This window comes from Trichoderma virens (assembly GCF_000170995.1).
Source record: "Trichoderma virens Gv29-8 chromosome Unknown TRIVIscaffold_70, whole genome shotgun sequence".
Taxonomy (NCBI): domain Eukaryota; kingdom Fungi; phylum Ascomycota; class Sordariomycetes; order Hypocreales; family Hypocreaceae; genus Trichoderma; species Trichoderma virens.
This window is the reverse complement of record NW_014013679.1, coordinates 38,035-56,205: the sequence shown is the minus strand read 5'-3', so window position 1 is coordinate 56,205 and position 18,171 is coordinate 38,035. Positions and strand designations below refer to the sequence as shown.

Here is an 18,171-nt window from a genome sequence, read left to right as displayed (position 1 = left end):
GGGCTGGCAGAATACCAAAGTACCTTGGGCTAGTACCCAAAGGGATGGGATGTGACGGCTGCCGCCTATTTCAGGCAAGGTACAGCCTGCAGCATTAGCGCTGCCTTGTGTACCTGAAGCTGTTAGGCGGCCCCCAAGCCATGCCATGTCGTTGATGTCAATGAAACGGAGTCTTGAACTGGACTCCTTAAAGGAAGGGCATAGGGCATTCACAATGCATTCACTGACGTCACTATATATACAACTACAAAGACATTTCGTAATCATCGTCGTATATTGAGCTTCCCCAGCCAATCCGAAACCGCCTGCTGCCCAGCGTCGTTCAAGCCAAGCTCTTCTCCCTCTTGTTCTTGTCCTACTTCGACAACCTTGATCCTCCGCTCGGGCTCCGCAGCCAAGAGGTGCACGTCTTCATCCCATCTGGCCCGCTCCTTAAGCTCAACCTTGGCGATGCTGCGCCGCATTAAACTAGCCATTTCGTCTGCCTGAGCCATGAACGTGTGTCTTGTATCGTGAACTTTGAAACTTGGTGCTGTTGCTTTCGTCGTCTTCGGCTGTGGCTGATGCAACGGTGACCAAGCCGGTGCATCGTGTAAGAGCATCGTTTCAGGAATCTTGAGAGTCGACGCTCGCGGGGGAAACACAAGGTACGACCTACGAGGCGTGGTAGACGTCTCCGTCCCGTCAGATTTCTCTCCCTTCATCGTCTTCACAATGCCCGCAAACTCGGCAGATGCGTAAAACGATTCGGGTATGGGCAGCCCCGGGTTGTGGAAGAAGAGGCTCGGGCTCGCAAAGGGGTCAAAGAGATTAGTCGGCTCATCGAACAGGGATACCAATCGCTTCTGCAGGGAGTCGATTCGAGCATTGCCGTTTGAGCGCCGTATGGCCCTCATTGCGTCTCTCACGGACTTGGTGCCGAGAGTCTTGTGGCCTGGCAGGAACATGGTCCAGTTGTAGATGCCGTTGTAGGCTGCAACACCACGGACACAGAAGCGTTTATGCGGGTGCGCTTCTGTCAAGGAGAGTGACATGGCCAGGCCAGCGCCGAGATGAGAGCCGTAGACGTAGATGCCGCCTCGACCATAATTTGGCGGTGCCAGAGCTTCGGCGATCCATTGGTAGGCAAATGCCACATCGTGCATCGGCACAGGCCAGTTGGCAGTGTCGAGGAACTCGTCGTCTTCCTGGCTGGGGGCATTGAGGCGCTCAGTCGTCCACCGGTAGTTGATGCTGGCGACGGGCCAATCATACAGAAACTCTGGCAATCGCTTCACGCCATTGGCACTCTCCGGCAGCGGAGGCAAATGAACGATGAGGAATTTTGGTGGTAAAAACTCATCAATGTTGTACAAGCTGATGCCGGTGTTAGCTCAGTGAAGTGCGGTTTGAATATGGATTACAGACTCAATGTCTACGGAGCCTCCAGAGCCACACGTTATTGGCACGGTCTTCCGGATGTGAGGGTGGGCTGATCTTAGCACGCTGAAGCATCGGCGGCCAAGCGATGAGAACATGACAAGGAGAGTGACGATTTGCCAGAGCGTCAATGATCTGCTAGCTCTGTGTTTCCATCAAGAAAGCGCCGCATTTGCGTGTGCCAGACTGCTACCCTACACCCTAAGAAAGTAGTGTGGGGAGATGATGTTGCTGTTTCACTTCGAATTGAGTGTGGTGGGTTAAAATAAAGTTGATGTGCTTCATGTGTTAGTGGATGAAGCTATTTTTCCTTGTCTTTGTCTTGGAATCACATGCTAATAAAATATGGTGGTGTGCTGCATTCTTGCTCAATGCTGTATTAATTGGTGTTTATTTGATGCCAATTTAGCAGCCCAATGGCAGCACATTAAGAGACTTATTATATCGTGCCCCGTAATAGGACCACTATTATCATACTGCTAGTTCAATGCTGCAATCTCGTCTCCGTATTGTCCAAGCCCTCCTCATCGTGAGCCGTTAAAAACACCCAGTGCGACTACAAGCAGTACTTCATCCACATGCTTGTATCCCTCACCATACAATACACCACTGTATAAATTGCGGTGTACAGAGTACTTCTTCCTACATAATGGCGCTCTTGCATCAATTCATCGTCTTTGGGACGGACAATGGTGGGTTACATTCCCCTCTATTCCCCAATCAATTAACCACCGAGTGTGCAACTGCAACTGCAATGGCAACGACAATTGTAGAACAATGTGATGAATTCATCTACTGGCAAATGCTGACGCCAGCCAAGCCGGCATTGAGCGCTCATTACGCTTCGCCCAGGCCCTAGTCTCTCTCATCGCCACATATCCCACCTCTCAACTCGCGGCATTGCTCTATCTCACGCCGATCAACGTCCCACCCGCGGCGTCATTTCTGCTGCTGAGGTCAAAGATCAACCTCACCAGACGCCTCCTGCGTTTTTCCCGCTTCTTGGAGCAGTTCAAGCTGGGCTGGGATTTTTATGCCGCGGGGATACTGGATTTCGACACTCTGCTTGACGTGCTTGGCAAAACGTCCATGGGCATCTTTGGTATGCTTGAGACGGCGACTCTGCTCGATCTGCTGGAAATAGACCAGTTTGAGATATTCGGAGCGGAGCAGACTGCAAGCTTGAACTACCAAGCACAATATTTCTGGCTGACTGCCTTGTGCATCTCTCTCTTCCGCTCCACCACCAGATTGTTGCGTATTTTTGGCAATCAAGTGGCCTCCAGTCCCCCGTCTAGTAACGAGAAAGAGAAAGACGCGCAGAAGAAAAGCGAGCATCAAGATGGAGATGAGTCATCGACACAGAATGGCGATGAATCTGCTCCAAGAAAGCCAAACGAGACTCGGAACAAGGGCCTTGGGAATCAACTAGAAACGAGCAACGGAGCGACAGGATCCGGCGGGGCTGCCTCGCCGTTGATCATGAAGCTCGTGGCCGACGCCATGGACGTGCTCCTCCCAGCCTCCGCTGTTGGGCTGGTTCAACTAGATTCTGAAGTGATTGCAGTGGCCATGCTTATAAGCACGGTGATCACTGCCAACGATGTATGGGTTAGGTGTGGCAGGGAGATGCATCGTCGTTAGATACATATATGGAACAGAGTAGCAGCAAGCTTGATAGATACAGCAAATTACACCGCCGCCAAAGGCTCACTGCTTGCTGTCTCGAGTTTCTCAATAGGGTATTTTTTCTGCCACTCTTCTCTCTCCCGGACCATGTCCCGCTTGCACCATTTGATGGTTATCCCGCACCACACAGCGCACCATATAAATGGCACGGCCCAGCATATGCCGTATGAGACCGTTGCCGGAATAGGATGGATGAGAGCCACGACGGTGAGGCCGGCAGCTAAGATGAGTGCAGGGATGGACCAAAACAGAGACTGGACGAATAACATGCGCCGGAAGCGGGGGCTAGCATTATAGCGTGCAGCCAGAGCTTCTCGGTATGGCCGACCAGCACCAGCATTAACGGCGACAACGTCTTCGATGAAATAATACACTCCTGGCAAAACCTGTTGAATAAATGTTAGTACAGAGGTGCCAACTAATAATGAGGTAGAGAGAGAAAGATGTGTCGTACCTTTTCGCCTTTTCCCGTAGAGCTCAGACGGAAGGGAGCAGGCCAGTTCATAGCGTGGAACAGCGTAATCAGAAGGAGAACGCCGCCAATGCAGTACAAGATGGCCGGTGCTGGCATGCAAAGAACCCGGAGCCAGACCTCGTGTGGTGCACTGCCCACGATGAAGAGAGCCGTAACGGCCGTGATGGTGATGACCGACGTCCAGTTCAGAATGTCAAAGCACCAGCGACTGTTGGTGCCCAGCGGACGATAAAACCTCTCCTTCTTCATGAGCCGCAGCGTTCTGATGGCAAATTCGACATATGTTGGCCCGCCCCAGATGGTCGTGACGACGGCAAAGATGATCCAGCCCTGGACATGGCCCGCGTATCTCATTGCATAGTACAGCACAATGGGCACTATCGAGCCGTCGATGAAGACCATGATGGCGAAAAGAAAGAGTCTCCAGCGCTTCCATCCGTGATGCCAGGTAAACGGCAGCTGGGGCAGCAGCTGGGGGTTGTTGCTGTAGTAATCCTGCAGAGTGCGATCTCGTCGCTTCCACTCCTTGCGCGTTCCAGCCCGTGAGTCGTAGTAAACATCGGCATCTTGTCGCAAGGCATATGAGAGACTTCGTCGCGGAGCGTCTGTACGCGGTGATTCCGGGCCAACCTGCTGGCTTGGTCGACCTGGGGGGAGATCTCTGGACGCAAAGGTCACGATGTTTGGCAGCGAGGCGGTGCCATGGCGAGACGAGGTAATGCCGCCGTTGGCTGCAGCGTCAGCATCCTTGGCAGCAGCGGTACTGTTTGGCGACTCTTCTGACTTGCAGCGGACGGCAGCGGAATCCTGATCTGCGTCCGGCATCGTGCGGCGTTTTCACACGATGCAATCAGGGGAAGGCAAATCGAATTGAGGGTCGGTTCAAAATAAAAGATGAAAAGAAAGAAAAAGAAGAACGAAAAGAACTACTGGCGACAAGCGTCATTCGTTTGGACTGGGCGACGCTGCGGGCGCCATTTCTTTAAGACTGGAAAAAAGAACTTATCGAAGGGAACCAGGGTTGCCAAGCAGGGTCGGGCAACGGAGCTTGAAGGATGATGACGTTGTCACCTGAGAGGCCGATAACATGCTGAGATGATCCGGCTGAGCCGATGGCATAACTGACGCTCCGTACGGAGCAATTAAATCGTGCAGATGGCATTCTCTGCATGCTTTGGGAGACGCTCGAAAAAACTAACTCCGATTACTAATCTTGCAGAGAAATGCCCGTTGTCCTTTGTCGCAACTGATCAATCGAGCTTGAAGCATCTGGAATATGCCAGCCAGCCTAGGTACCTAGGTACTACAGGTAGGTCGGGCGAACCGAGAGAGAGAGGCTGCTTCGTATCTAGGTACCTACCTAACTAGTACTTACAGCAGGTATGCATGCAGCTTATAGAATACAGTAAATCGTAAACAGCCCTTAAAAAAGCTGACGGAGACGCTAGAAAAAAAAGAAAAACTCATCTAGGCTTGCTAGGCTCTCATTCCAAATGGACGGCAATCAATCGACCTCGGTTACCCCATACGGCGGCGACTCGTAAACTGGAGCTGCTAACTCTAACAGGTAGGCTTAACACTACGACTCCATACCTACGCCTTGCTATGGCGACTCTCCCACGTAAACGGGGCAAAGCAGCCCGTTACCCCATACTGTTGACATACCTCCTGGCATCACCACCCAACCCCGCAATCCTGTGCTCTGCTGTGCTGTGTTTTACAGGATTACAGTACAGTAGAACTCTGATTGGAACCGGAAATTAATTAAAAAACGCCACAAGCGAGAATGACAATGGGAGCCTCCGTCAGAGTATTGCCAAATGTATAGTACGCCTGATGCTTAATTCGACGTGCTGCATGTATTTACCAATCGCAATTCTAGGCCGCCAAGCGGGCTTCGAGTCTTCTTCGAACAATCCAATACTCCCATCCTCCGTCATGTCCCTGCCACTCCAATCCGGGCTACCACCGCACCTCCATCTCCCCTAACAAGAACATAGGCGGACGCCGTTTCGCCACGCCTTCGAATGCAGACCTCAAGGAGTATGCCTTTGAAATGGCCGCCTCGTCCATCCGGTTCGGTGCGGGCGTGACCCAGGAAGTGGGCATGGACCTGAAGAACCTCGGCTCCAAGCGAGTGTGTGTTGTCACTGACCAGACTGTGAATCAATTGGATGCCATGAAACAGGTTCGAGAGAGCCTCGAGCGTGAGGGCATCAACTTCAAGGTCTACTCTGACGTGAGGATAGAACCAAAAGATAGCTCGTAATTGTCCCCCCTTATACCAGCTACCAGCTACCAGCTTGGTTGTTGTCTTTCTCACTCAGCTAACGTACTTGTCCAAAATATTAGCATCAAGGACGCAATTGCATGGGCAAGGCCATTTGCACCAGATGCCTTCCTCGCCGTCGGTGGAGGGTCCGTCATGGACACGGCCAAGCTGATGAACCTTTACTCATCGTACCCGGACGCGGATTTCTTGGACTTTGTCAACGCGCCACTGGGAAAGGGGCTCCCCATTGACAAGCCCCTGAGGCCGCTGATTGCAGTCCCAACTACCGCGGGTACTGGTAGTGAGACCACGGGAACTGCCATCTTCGATCTCGTCTCCAAGAGGGCAAAGACGGGCGTCGCTCACCGAAATCTCAAGCCGACACTTGGAATTTGTGATCCAATCAACACACGGACCATGCCTGCTGCTGTCAAGGCTAGCTCCGGCCTAGATGTCCTGTGCCACTCCCTCGAGTCGTGGACAGCTATCCCCTATACCGAGCGAACACCTCGACCCTCAAACCCAATCCTTCGACCGGCCTACCAGGGCGCCAATCCGATTTCAGACATCTTCTCCCTCAACGCCCTGAAGAGCACAGTCAAGTACCTCCCCCGAGCCGTAAAAGACCCCGAGGACTTTGAAGCTCAGAGCGAGATGCTACTGGCGGCAACGCTTGCTGGAGTTGGCTTTGGAAATGCGGGTGTTCATTTATGCCACGGTAAGCGACACGACCCCACTATAACGCGAGTAGCTTGTTAAAGCTGATTGTAATATAGGCATGTCGTATCCCATCTCTGGCCAGAATCCAGGTTACAAGCACGCCGGCTACGACGTCCCACACTCCATCATTCCCCATGGCGTTTCCGTAGCAGTATCTGCGCCCGCCGTCTTCCGATTCACGGGACCTTCCAATCCAGAGAGGCATCTCGCGGCGGCCGAGGCATTCGGCGTTGACATCTCCAACGCAAAGGCAGAGAGTGCTGGCGAGATCTTGGCTGAGGCACTCATGAAGTTCCTCCAGGACCTGGGAGACCAGCCGAGCGGACTCAAGGATTTGGGTTTTGGAAGTGAGCACATTGATGCGCTTGTCGAAGGCACCATTCCCCAGGCGCGAGTGCTGAAGCTTGCTCCCAACCTCGCCACAGAACTGCAGGCCGAGAAGGAGCAATTACGGGGGCTTTTCGAGGACGCCATGAGCTATTGATGGGGCATGGAATTGCAGACTATCGGAACTTGTCTGGGTTACTCGGTATCATCTTCCTCAGCATAGCAATCTGCTTCACAATGCTTAGCTTCCGGAGTTCTGGAGTTCCGCGCTTGTCGGTTCGCCGTGTTCCATTTGAGTAAACAACTGTGTTGTCGGGTAGTACCTCGCCGCTAGCAATGACGGACAAGTGAGACACCGTGCAGTTCTAGATTGTATTAGCATCCTCTCCGTGTAACAAAGCCCAACAAATAGCATGGCAGCTTATTCCCCTTACTTTACCAATCTTGGCACCGCCCCCAATCTTGCTTCCGACCTGAATGACGCTGCCCTCACCAATTTCTGTCCCTCCGGCTTCAACAACCGAACCCGCCTCGATGAGAACATAGTCCCCAAGGCTCACACCACCGGCGCCCTTTTCGCGGTTATCCGGGGGAGCCCCGAGATGCACTCGCTCCTGAACGATGCACCGTCGCCCGACAAGAACGCTGCCAGCGCTTGATTCGATGCGCGACCGGGGATGAATCACCGTCTCTGCCTGCATCGTGATCGAATGGATGCCCAGCAGGACCGCATTGTCGGAAATCGTAAGCGACGTGGAAAAGTTGACGGGAGGTTTCGGGCCGCTGCGATCGACGGCCGGCAGGATAGAATGCCTCTTGCTCGACATGGCGCGATGTGATGATATTCGCGAGAGATGTTTGGAGTAGCTTCGAAGTCACTTGGTGGAGAGCTCTTTGTGGAATTGCGCGTTGGGGACCTTGGGCTAAGCCTCAAATGCACTAGCGTCTAGAATTGTGCCAAATGTGAAGAGCGATCTAGTACCGATCGGGCAATGCGAGCTCGCTTTGCAGTGTGTGGTACCTTCATGGTACCTCTTCTCCATATTCCATACCTTCAGGTATCGACAATACACGCTGCTGCTGAATCGATAGAGTCAAGGGCCAGTAACAGCAGGTTCATTTCATGGATTCCTCTAGATAGATCAAATTATTTACAAAACATAAAAACGCCCATCCATCAACAGCTTAATTGTCCTTTGGAACATTCAAGCTGTCTACGCCACCCTCGTATGAGGCAACGTCATATTCCTCGGGGTATGTTTCTAGAATTTCCTTGAGCTGTCCCATCTGCTCCTTGAGGTCGGGTGTTAATCCTTCGTAAATGTCCTCAAACATGGAGCCGATGGGCGGCTTCTTCTCCCGCTCTGCCTCACTAAACCCCTTGAGGATTTCCTTCCGCAGGCTGTCTCTGGCCTCTTTCTCCTTGGCCTCGTCCCAGATTCCTTTAGCCTCCATCCACTTCCTTAGTCGAGTGATGGGGTTATCTCGCCGCTTCCAATCCTCGACCTCGACACGGGCTCGGTAGGCGAACGAGTCATCGGAAGTACTGTGGTGAGAGACACGATAGGTCATGGCTTCGATAAGCACCGGCTTGCCACCGTCTTGCAGTGCCATTTCTCGTGCTTTCTTTGTGGCCTCTCTGACCGCCCAAATGTCGTTTCCGTCAATTCGAATGGTGTCAATTCCATATCCAATTCCTCTGCTTGCAATGCCATCTCCTCGATATTGATCGAGGGTGGGTGTGGAAATGGCAAATCCGTTGTTGCGGCAGATGAAGATGACAGGACAAGAGCGTGTGGCAGCAATGTTCAAGGCGGCATGGAAATCGCCCTCACTGGCAGCTCCCTCACCGAAGAAGACGGCCGCTACTCGCGGCTTCGAGCTAGGATCTTGTAGCCTCTGCAGCTTCAAGGCATAAGCCGCTCCCGACGCCTGCGGAAGCTGTGTTGCCAACGGTGAAGAGACAGTGTGCTGTGGCGGAAAGTGTTAGTCGACGATTGCAGGGGTGGTATCCCAAGTGTACTCACAATATTCAACGGCTTGCATCCATAGTGAATGGGCATGTTCCTTCCCCGGCCATTGTCGTTTTTGTTGGCAAATAGCTGTGCCATGAATTGTTCGGTTTTGAACCCCCTCTCCTTGAACAATCCCTGCTCTCGGTACTGGCAGAAGACAGGATCTTCTCTGTCCAGCACACTGGAGGTGCCAACGCTCACGGCTTCCTCGCCAGCGCTCACCATGTAAAAACTTATGCGACCCTGCCTCTGAGCATCGAACATGATGAGATCCATGATGGAGATGAACAGCATGTCCTTGTAGAGCTTGACGACCTCCTCATCGCTGATGTCGGCGTTGAAGGAGGGGTCAACCACTTGGCCATTCTGGTCCACGACTCTGTACGTCGGCAGGGCTGTGTATGAGTCGGGCGTCTCAAACTTGAGAGAGCTGGTGAAGGAGCTCTTGAGAGCGCCGGGGAAAGACACGAAACCCGAATTGGGCCGTTGAGAAAGGCTTCCCGCGCTCCGGATGGGATTGGAGATGACGGAGACGGACGGCTTTGCGAGTCTCCGGATGGAGGCCCTCCGGAGAACGCGAGAGTTTGCCTTGAGCGGATTCAACATGTTGGCTGCTGGGAGAAGGACAATCTGAGATCCAGCAAGACGACAGACCCCAACTTTTTTAATATCAGAAATCCGGGGATGGGCTCTGGTTCCCTTTAATCGTGCTCGGGATAAGGCGCGAGTCTGCCGATAGAGAGCGGTCACAATTGAGCCGACAGAATCCGGCAGCGCTAACAGGGGGGGTTTTCCGAGGGTTTCCAAGTTGAGCACTAATAAGCCGGCCTTTGGAATGGCTGGAGAGTGCCTGTACTGTAGATGAAGAGATTCTTTAAATATTCTTTCATCGATGTCGTTGAATCTTATCGTTGGTAGCAGTAAAGTTGCGGCATGGTTGGAGTTGCTCATATCTTGGGGTTTGATACTTGGTCCTTGCCTTATGTAATATACTGCAAAACAACAAATGCAGCTACAACTATGAATGTACAAAAAGAGCAGTCTTCTGAAGACACCTTCTGCTTGTCCTTGTCAATGCTTTCATGCAATATTGAGCTTCATTTCTTTCAATTTTTTGTCATGTTGAAAGGCTTGGGTTTGTCTACGCTCGATACGCCGTGAATGAACGGACAAGAGTGGCAGCCAGGTGGCAGACCAGACAGGCCACGATAGATCCAGCTGTCAGGCACAATTGCTTGCAAAATATTTCATTCAGCAAATTTATTCTTTCCGCGTAATAGTAATTTTAAGATTTTTAATATCTTGGCCAAAAACAAAACACAACACACGATGAAAACATTGCACCTCTGATTCTCCCATTGAAGCCATCACCATTACTTTCACACCACACATCAACACCTCACACTTCAACCCACAATCCAAATCGTCAAAAAAAGAATCACAATATTCCCCTAATTCAAACGATTCTTGTCTTTTAATTTTCTATCTCTTCTCAAAATTTCCCTCCAAATGGCCCCTCCAGCGGTCAATTTGGTGATGCTCATCCTCGGCCTCTTCTTCCTCATCGCGCTGATTGGCTGGTTCTTCCAAAAGAGTATCCACCACTTTATCCAGGCTCTTGTCGCCTATCGCCAAGACAACCAAACCGGAACTCAACACGACGTGGAAGCGGCAGCAAGACTGTAGAAAGTCTTTACAGGGTTGCAAACCGGCGAATATTTTGTCATTGAAGCGTTGCTAATCTAAGGCTTTCAAAGGAAGTCGAACAATTGAGTGCCTCACAAAGATTGGCAGCTTCAATCTGCGACTAGCAAGGGCAGAAGAGAGAAAATTGATCTCATCTTCACAAGTGAGAAGCAACAAAAGACACAGACAGAGAGAGAGTCAGAGTCGGACCATTCAAGAATCAACAACATACACATCAAAAACTACTCCTCTCATTACTTCACCATACATCATTCGTTCGTTTCCTTGAACGGCAAAAAAAAAAAGAACAGAAACCATCGCCATGTCTGCCCATTCACTGCTAAGAAGCCGCGCAGGGCTGTTCCGGCCCACGGCTTGCATCTCTCAAACAAACCGCCTCTTTTCTACTACCCGCCAGTCTCGGTCATCAGAGCCAACGCCTACCGCAAACCGTCCTACTCACTTTGGCTATGAAACGGTGACGGAATCCGTCAAGCAGGAGCGAGTTGCCGGAGTCTTCACTAGCGTTGCGGAATCATACGATAAGATGAACGACTTGATGTCGCTGGGAGTTCATCGTCTGTGGAAGTGAGTATTCATTCAAACGCTCATGAAAATTGCTAATGCCTCTCCCAGAGATCACTTCGTCTCCTCCTTAAACCCAGGAGCGACAAACCCCATCGGCATGCCGCAGCGCATCCTGGACGTCGCCGGAGGCACAGGTGACATTGCCTTCCGCATGCTGCAGCACGCCCACGTCAACAACGGCAACCCAAACGTGCACGTAACCATCTCCGACATCAATCCCGCCATGCTCGCTGTTGGCAAGCAGCGCTCCCTGTCTCTCCCGGCCTCCCACCAGTCTTCGCTCTCTTTCCTCGAGGCAAACGCCGAGGTTCTGCCCTCGTCGATCGAGGACAACTCCCTTGATTTGTACACTGTTTCCTTTGGAATTCGAAACTTCTCCAATATCCCCGCTGCCCTAAAGGAGGCACACAGAGTCCTGAAGCCGGGCGGTGTTTTTGCCTGCATGGAGTTTTCCAAAGTCGACAAGTACCCCATCTTCAACGCCATCTACAAGCAGTGGTCTTTCAGTGCAATCCCGTTGATTGGCCAGTTGGTTGCAGGAGACCGTGACAGCTACCAGTACCTTGTGGAAAGCATTGAGCGATTTCCCTCCCAAGACGATTTCCGAGACATGATTGCTGAGGCGGGATTCGCCATTGTTGGAAAGGGGTATGAGGATCTTACCGGTGGTGTGGCCGCCATTCACAAGGGCATCAAGCCTCTATGAGTGTTCCCAATATTTGAGCAATCTGCTTCTGTATATTATCCAGTGGAAGAAGGACCAATTTACGAGTGCTTCAAAAATAAAATAGAAATCTTCCTAGAGTATTTCGGAATTTAATATTTCACAGCATCACCAGCTTACACCCAGCCAACACCCAAACAAAAGACAATGCAAAGAAAATTTTTGTGACCTAACTACTTGAGGTACCAATCGAAAACGAAGGCTAATATTCTCAAGCCCGACATTTAATCCTCCCGGAAGCTCATGAGATACGTATGTACAACATGAATAGTTCTGGACCTTGCTCTCATACCTTCCAGAGCCTAACGCCAGATTGTCCCAAAGGAAAACCACGTGAATGAGATAAAATTCTCAAGGCTGGGCGCGCCCGAAACAAACAAAAGAAGAGTGCCGTCACAATGGCTAAGACAGTCAGGGAACACCATGCTCCTTGGCCGCGTTTACTAATCGGCAGCAGGAGTCGCTGCGGGCGATACACCCGCGTCCCCCTTTAAGCCTCCTCGCCCACGGGAACCGCGGCCTCGCTCGCTACCTCGTCCTCCGCGTCCTCCGCGGCCGCCTCGCCGGTTGCTTTCAGAATCACTAGTGCCGCCAGCACTGCGATATCCGCTTGAGGCAGCTCCGCCCCGTCCGCTGCCACCCCAGGTTCCAGCATTGCCGCGGGTGTTGAAAGGCTTGCCTTCTCGATGGTGGAAGATTTTTACTAAAGGTTTTGATCGGTCCTCCGTGGTTCTTGTCTTCACGGCTTCCGGCAGTCTACCCATAGCTCCGTCGCGGTCTTCGATCGTTCTGAATTGAACGACCTTGTTTGAGCCACCCCACTTCTCAATCTTGAGAATCTTGGACTTGTCAGCCTCATCAAACAGATCGCGGCACTGCTCGTCCGTGTTGACATTCATAATGAACAGGCCAATGATATCAGATGCGGATGTCTTTGGGACTGGTGAGGTGGCTGGTTCAGGTGCATTTGCAGATCCATTAATCGAAGCTGATGTCTTCTCAGCTTCTTTATTAGCTGGGCCACCCCCTGCGGTAGGCTGTGGGGTTGATCGGCTCGGTATCGTAGAGATGGGGGCAGCTGGAGCAGGCTTCGGTTGTTGAGCTGATGGCGATTGTTTGACGGCTGCTGCGGCGGGAGCAGCAGGAGAGGTTGCGCTTGGAGGGGCGGCGGGAGCTGCTGCTGCAGGTGCAGGAGCAGAAGATGACTGCTGTTTAGCTCCCCGGTGGGAAAAGTTGAATCCCTGAGCACGCATCTCGGTTCCAATTCGTCCATCTTGGATCTCCAGCACTAGATAGCCAAAAGCTGCATCGGCAAGGTTAAAGTTCCACATGTTCTTGAAAGCGCTTTCGTCAACTGCGCCCAGAGCACCTTGGCCAACCGGGCCCCCAAACGGATTTCCACCCGCAGCCGTCGTAGGCATCTTTTCCACTATCTGCAGGGCATTCTTCAGTAGGTTCTGTTGGGCTTCGTTCTGCTGGATAGCAGGCTCGACTTCTCCCCGAACTGTTTCCCAGACGTCGTTGAACGAGGCTTTCGAGGCGGCAAGCTTCCCACGGTAGTGATCCAGTGTAGGGTTGACGCTGAATTCATTGTAAGAACTTCCATATCGGAAGTGGAGTCCGGCTGAAATAGAAAAGTCCGCCTTTAGGGTAACAGAGAGCTGATTCAATATACCCTCTCGGGCGGGAGAGGCATGCGTGATAAAGACTCGAGTCTCGGTAGGATCATAGACGCGGTGGGCAGTGTCGACCAGCTCTCCCATCTGCAGTAGAGTCGTCCACATTGTACCTTGTCCTCCCGCAATAGTAGTGCGGCCCTCTCCGTTATCGAATAGTTTATGCATTACCACGGCGCCTCCGAGACCGAGAAGCCGGAGCTTTACACCACCTACTTCCAGCAACATGGAGCGTGCTTCGTCGATGATATGGAGGTTGGGAACCTTGTACTCGGAGGACCTGAACTTTTCGAGAACGCGAACATCCTCACAAGCACCCCAAACGGTATAGACAGGAACATCGAGCTTCAGCTCTCCACTGAGTAAAAGAGGGAGCTCGGAAAGGGGGAGTTCGCTCGCAGAGAATCTGGATTTCACGGAGCCAGGTCCACCTTGCTGAATAGCCTTCTTGACCGGTTCAGAGATGAGTGGTGAATACTGTGCAACGTGCTTCAGGGTCTTCTCCACAATCCGTTCCAGGGATGTGTGATCGTAGAATCCAAAGTCGCCAGTGTGGATAATGTGGTCAGCTTGAGCTTGTTTCGCAAGCTCGTTGAGCGATCGTAGGTTTCCTGGGCAGCATGTCAGCGAATGTCACCAGCAACATACGTGATGCCCGCAATATACCTCTAACGTCCGCAATGCAGAGAATCCGGATGGGCCCCGTCTGGATTATACGGCCTTGGTTGGGTAGGAGAGGCGCTGCTCCAGGTGATGGAAGGCTAGTAGCACCATTTTGTATGTAGCCAGGGGCATATGCTCGCGGCTGCTCTCGTTAGCCGAATCAAAGTCCAACTTCCAACTTCCAACTGCACAACGCAGCAATCGTGGGCTGAGGGGCGTGGCGATGCGGGCGGCCATGTTTCGTCCCGCATTCTCGGTTTGCAGGTGGAAGGGCAGCATCAATACACGAGGTAGATGCCTCCAAGGCAAAAAAGACACGGTCAAGTGTCCTTTGTGGCGTAGGAATCCAGAGAGATCCCGAACGGGCAGCTCCCCGATCTGCCACGAGAGCCAGGGTTGCAAGAGACCAGGAAGAGAACAGTGTGCACTTACGACAGCCATTCTATCAGCCAGCAGAGTAGAGGAGAATCGTAGCCTTGAAAGGTCGTCCGGTGGGTGGTTTCCGTACGAGAGAAGATGCTCTCAAGGTAGAAAATGACGGGTATCGAAGATATGACGAGAAGAAGGACGGCAAGCCGCAAGTGAAGGTGAATTTGGCTGCTTCAGCGAGCGAGAGTAACTATTGCTCCATAAGGTCGGGTACTGAGTGGCTACCTGCGATGCTGATTGGCAGCCTTGCCTCAGAGCATGTTTTACGCTAAGCCGGTTAGGGGAGTAGATGCCCAGGAACATGATAGCATTTAGGCAAAAAGGATTCATTTAAAAGCGAATTATAAAAGTGCACAAAGCAAAAAACAACAAACTATAAATTCAGTTAAACTCTATATTTTATATTATTTGATTTTTTATATAAAAATACCATATATATTCCTTTTTATTGTGTTTTTATTTTTGTGTTTTATTTTTATATTCAACTAGGAATACATTTATTATAATAATTTTAACAATGAAATATTATTACTAAAGTAAATATAGTATGATATAATGCTTTTTATATTACAATTTAAAAGAAATATTTTACGTAATCCAACTAGGCAGAATCTAAATTGTTATCTTATCGAGATTCCCATCAGTTATTCATACAGCTCCAAGCTTCAAGCAAACCCCACGACCAGCTTTTTTCGACAGCCATTGACATGAAAGCTCTACAAATGGGAATATGTTACGTCCATATCTGGCTTTTCCACGGAGTTTCCGACTAATACTGCGCCCTGTGGCTCTTGCGTCGAAAGTCACTTCTCTGAGCTCTGCTCCTTGGCTGACCGGAACAAGGCTCTCTTCTTCTGGGACCCAATGGAAAAGCCGCCAAGGTCGCGATGCCTATGTCCGTCATGCCAAGGTTCAAGGGCTTAAGAGCAGAGCAGCTTTCAAGCTCTTGGAGGCAAGATTGTCCCATCCTCATATCCCCGCCATCCCTTCATAGTATTAATACGAACAAAAGATCGACGCAAAGTACAAGCTCTTCAAGAGAGGTCAAACCGTAGTTGATCTAGTAAGTTATACAAAAAATCAGGCCGTAATCTTGATTGCAAGTCTCTAAAACTTGTCGTTTTTTCTTTCAGGGATATGCGCCGGGCAGCTGGTCACAAGTATGTCGTATCTTCGTATCCTCGTATCCATGCCCAAAGACCAGCCTACGTCTTCGAACAAAGTAGGAGATTCACATGTATTTTGTAGGTTGCAGTTGATCGCACTCGACCTCATGGCCGTGTTATCGGTATCGACCTTATACCCGCTCAACCTCCTCAGGGCGTTGCAGCATTCCAAGGAGACTTCCTATCTCCCGTAGTTCAAAAACTTGTCAAGGAGTTCATTGCTCAAAGCCATGGCGGCAGACCTCTTAAGGCCGAGAGAAATAATGTTGATGAAGATGACGACATGCTTCCAGAGAATACCATCATCGACCAGCCGAGCTACATTGATCGAGAGAGACACTCAACAGAGAGCAGAGGCCCTCCGTCTAGTAGCACACCGGCAGACTCGAATTCGAGAAATCTTGTAGATGTTCGTCAAACACGTCTCGTCGTTGATGGCAATGATATTCTTGCACCTACGCTGACGTCGATATAGGTCGTGTTAAGTGATATGTCAGCACCATGGGAACAAGTCTCTGGATATAGTTCAAGGAGTTTAAGTAACCCTTATGACAGGCTGATGAACACGAGCGGCATTGCGTCTCGAGATCATGCAGGTAGCATGGTAAGAGAAAACCCTAAGCTTCTTCTATTCACTGAACAAAAAAAGACAAGAATATGGCCCTGATGGCATCTAGAACCTTTGCGAAGCGGCACTTCATTTTGCCAGCGACACGCTCAAACCCGGCGGCCATCTTGTCTGCAAATTCTATACAGGATCAACGGATAAAAGATTGGAGCAGCAACTCAAGGTACTGTTCTCAGAGGTGTACAGAGAGAAGCCAGAATCATCCAGATCAGTAAGCTTCAACAGCTCACATTCACACGAGGCAGCAATACTAACTGCTACTACAGGAGAGCAAAGAAGCTTATTTCGTTGCCCTCTATAGAAAAGCAAAGGCTACTATTGAGCACTAGAATAAACACATAATTTTCACACGATTTAATGCTACGATGAGTTGGTCAAGCAGATCATCAATTTGGCCATGTCCAGGCACGAATTTTTTAGGTTCGAATGATATAAAGTCACGCCATCCCGTTTAGGTCCCATACATAAAGCGAAAATTGGAGACAAAAAGTATCTCCATCCTGATGATTGCCCATTTCCCCACCAACATTTAGACCTTGAAGCCACGTGAGCGTCTGCGACCACGAGCACGCTCGAACTTGCGACCCTTAGACTCGACGAAGGGTTTCTGTAACATGGATTAGTATAGTGGAATGACTGCCAGTTCCAAGTGCGATTTACCTTGTGCTTGTGGGGACCGAAGCCGAAGTGCTTGACGGCCTCACGGCTGTTCTTGGGTCCACGGAGGATCAGGGTGTTGCTACCGGTAGGAGCACGGAGGGCCAGCTGGTCCAGGGTGATGGCCTCACCACCAGCAGCGACGATGCGAGCACGGGCAGTGGCAGTGAATCGCAGGGCAGCGACGGTGGCCTTGGGGAAGGTCAGGAGACGGTTGTCATCGGTGACGGTGCCGACAATGACGACGGTGCGCTTCTCGCCCTCCTTGCTGATGTTGGAGACAATGCGGGACAGGGAAACGGGGGGGCGGTTGATCTTGGACATGAAAAGTCGTCGGAGAACAACCTTGTTGAAAGCGGCATCGGTTCGGCCTGGTGTCGTATGTCGTTAGTCGCTCCCAAAAGCTCTCGCGCTACAATTGGAGATTTAAACTTACGAGCCAGGAAGCGGTACAGCTTGACCAAGAGCTTCAGGTAGACATTGTCGCTCTTGGGGGCCTTGCGGTGAGTGCCCTTGACGTGGTGGCGGTCGAGATCGATACCTGGAAAATTGGAAAACCGTCGTCAGCCAGATGGTTCATGCTCAAAAATGGCAGCACATCTTGCTCAGAAGACGGCGCTCAAATCGCAGCGAGATACACGAGGTATCATCACCACTCGCATACACAGGCTATGTCAGTTTTTTTCACGTACCCATGGCGACGGCTGGTGCTGAGAAGCTTGATGATGGGCTAGAATGTCAAAGTCCAAGAGGCCGTGAATATCAAGGTGAACTTTTCCCAGAAATTTCAGGGCTTGGGACTCGGATTGAGGCTCTGATTGGTCCACGGCTGCGCTAGTGTCAGAGCGGTCAGCGAGGGCAATTAGGGTATGCTCTTGTGACTAAGCAGAACGCTGCCAGGAACGGGCAAACCAGCTAAAAATTCATTCGGTGGGGCGTATCGATAAGCTAGCCAACTAACGACGCGGGTTGCAAGTTGAGATCGCTAGAACCGATTAGGCAATGATGTAACAATCTGGAGCAGCGGCTAAACTTGT

General features: G+C 51.1%; 10 protein-coding genes across 10 annotated transcripts; 4 read left to right on the top strand and 6 right to left on the bottom strand.

Annotated features, from left to right (window-relative positions):
- Window positions 1–263: 263 nt before the first annotated feature.
- Window positions 264–1,517, bottom strand: TRIVIDRAFT_222943 (uncharacterized protein; the record flags this gene model as incomplete). The annotated part of the gene is made up of 2 exons (XM_014100218.1): window positions 264–1,356; window positions 1,408–1,517. 2 exons carry the CDS (start codon window positions 1,515–1,517, stop codon window positions 264–266), a joined length of 1,203 nt encoding a protein of 400 aa, XP_013955693.1.
- A 724-nt stretch (window positions 1,518–2,241) lies between these two features.
- Window positions 2,242–3,063, top strand: TRIVIDRAFT_152319 (uncharacterized protein; the record flags this gene model as incomplete). Its single annotated transcript, XM_014100217.1, has 1 exon — window positions 2,242–3,063. A coding segment is annotated over one exon (822 nt), but the record flags the coding sequence as incomplete, so codon positions are not given.
- A 47-nt stretch (window positions 3,064–3,110) lies between these two features.
- On the bottom strand, window positions 3,111–4,408 carry TRIVIDRAFT_213118 (uncharacterized protein; the record flags this gene model as incomplete). Its single annotated transcript, XM_014100216.1, has 3 exons — window positions 3,111–3,494; window positions 3,563–4,216; window positions 4,262–4,408. 3 exons carry the CDS (start codon window positions 4,406–4,408, stop codon window positions 3,111–3,113), a joined length of 1,185 nt encoding a protein of 394 aa, XP_013955691.1.
- An 869-nt stretch (window positions 4,409–5,277) lies between these two features.
- On the top strand, window positions 5,278–7,223 carry TRIVIDRAFT_78522 (uncharacterized protein; the record flags this gene model as incomplete). The annotated part of the gene is made up of 4 exons (XM_014100215.1): window positions 5,278–5,405; window positions 5,466–5,848; window positions 5,936–6,573; window positions 6,632–7,223. 4 exons carry the CDS (start codon window positions 5,370–5,372, stop codon window positions 7,057–7,059), a joined length of 1,485 nt encoding a protein of 494 aa, XP_013955690.1.
- TRIVIDRAFT_152357 (uncharacterized protein) lies at window positions 7,079–7,729 on the bottom strand (the record flags this gene model as incomplete). The annotated part of the gene is made up of 2 exons (XM_014100214.1): window positions 7,079–7,267; window positions 7,337–7,729. 2 exons carry the CDS (start codon window positions 7,727–7,729, stop codon window positions 7,079–7,081), a joined length of 582 nt encoding a protein of 193 aa, XP_013955689.1.
- Window positions 7,730–8,087: 358 nt separating this feature from the next.
- On the bottom strand, window positions 8,088–9,523 carry TRIVIDRAFT_52326 (uncharacterized protein; the record flags this gene model as incomplete). Its single annotated transcript, XM_014100213.1, has 2 exons — window positions 8,088–8,873; window positions 8,930–9,523. The coding sequence occupies 2 exons, from the start codon at window positions 9,521–9,523 to the stop codon at window positions 8,088–8,090; spliced, it is 1,380 nt and encodes a 459-aa protein (XP_013955688.1).
- A 1,402-nt stretch (window positions 9,524–10,925) lies between these two features.
- TRIVIDRAFT_52332 (uncharacterized protein) lies at window positions 10,926–11,897 on the top strand (the record flags this gene model as incomplete). Its single annotated transcript, XM_014100212.1, has 2 exons — window positions 10,926–11,191; window positions 11,240–11,897. The coding sequence occupies 2 exons, from the start codon at window positions 10,926–10,928 to the stop codon at window positions 11,895–11,897; spliced, it is 924 nt and encodes a 307-aa protein (XP_013955687.1).
- Window positions 11,898–12,358: 461 nt separating this feature from the next.
- TRIVIDRAFT_59714 (uncharacterized protein) lies at window positions 12,359–14,695 on the bottom strand (the record flags this gene model as incomplete). Its single annotated transcript, XM_014100211.1, has 3 exons — window positions 12,359–14,202; window positions 14,258–14,396; window positions 14,687–14,695. 3 exons carry the CDS (start codon window positions 14,693–14,695, stop codon window positions 12,359–12,361), a joined length of 1,992 nt encoding a protein of 663 aa, XP_013955686.1.
- Window positions 14,696–15,413: 718 nt separating this feature from the next.
- On the top strand, window positions 15,414–16,806 carry TRIVIDRAFT_59713 (uncharacterized protein; the record flags this gene model as incomplete). The annotated part of the gene is made up of 7 exons (XM_014100210.1): window positions 15,414–15,593; window positions 15,641–15,706; window positions 15,817–15,843; window positions 15,932–16,258; window positions 16,325–16,453; window positions 16,527–16,688; window positions 16,744–16,806. The coding sequence occupies 7 exons, from the start codon at window positions 15,414–15,416 to the stop codon at window positions 16,804–16,806; spliced, it is 954 nt and encodes a 317-aa protein (XP_013955685.1).
- On the bottom strand, window positions 16,777–17,856 carry TRIVIDRAFT_91171 (uncharacterized protein; the record flags this gene model as incomplete). The annotated part of the gene is made up of 4 exons (XM_014100209.1): window positions 16,777–17,084; window positions 17,138–17,505; window positions 17,571–17,675; window positions 17,827–17,856. The coding sequence occupies 4 exons, from the start codon at window positions 17,828–17,830 to the stop codon at window positions 17,007–17,009; spliced, it is 555 nt and encodes a 184-aa protein (XP_013955684.1).
- Window positions 17,857–18,171: the final 315 nt, after the last annotated feature.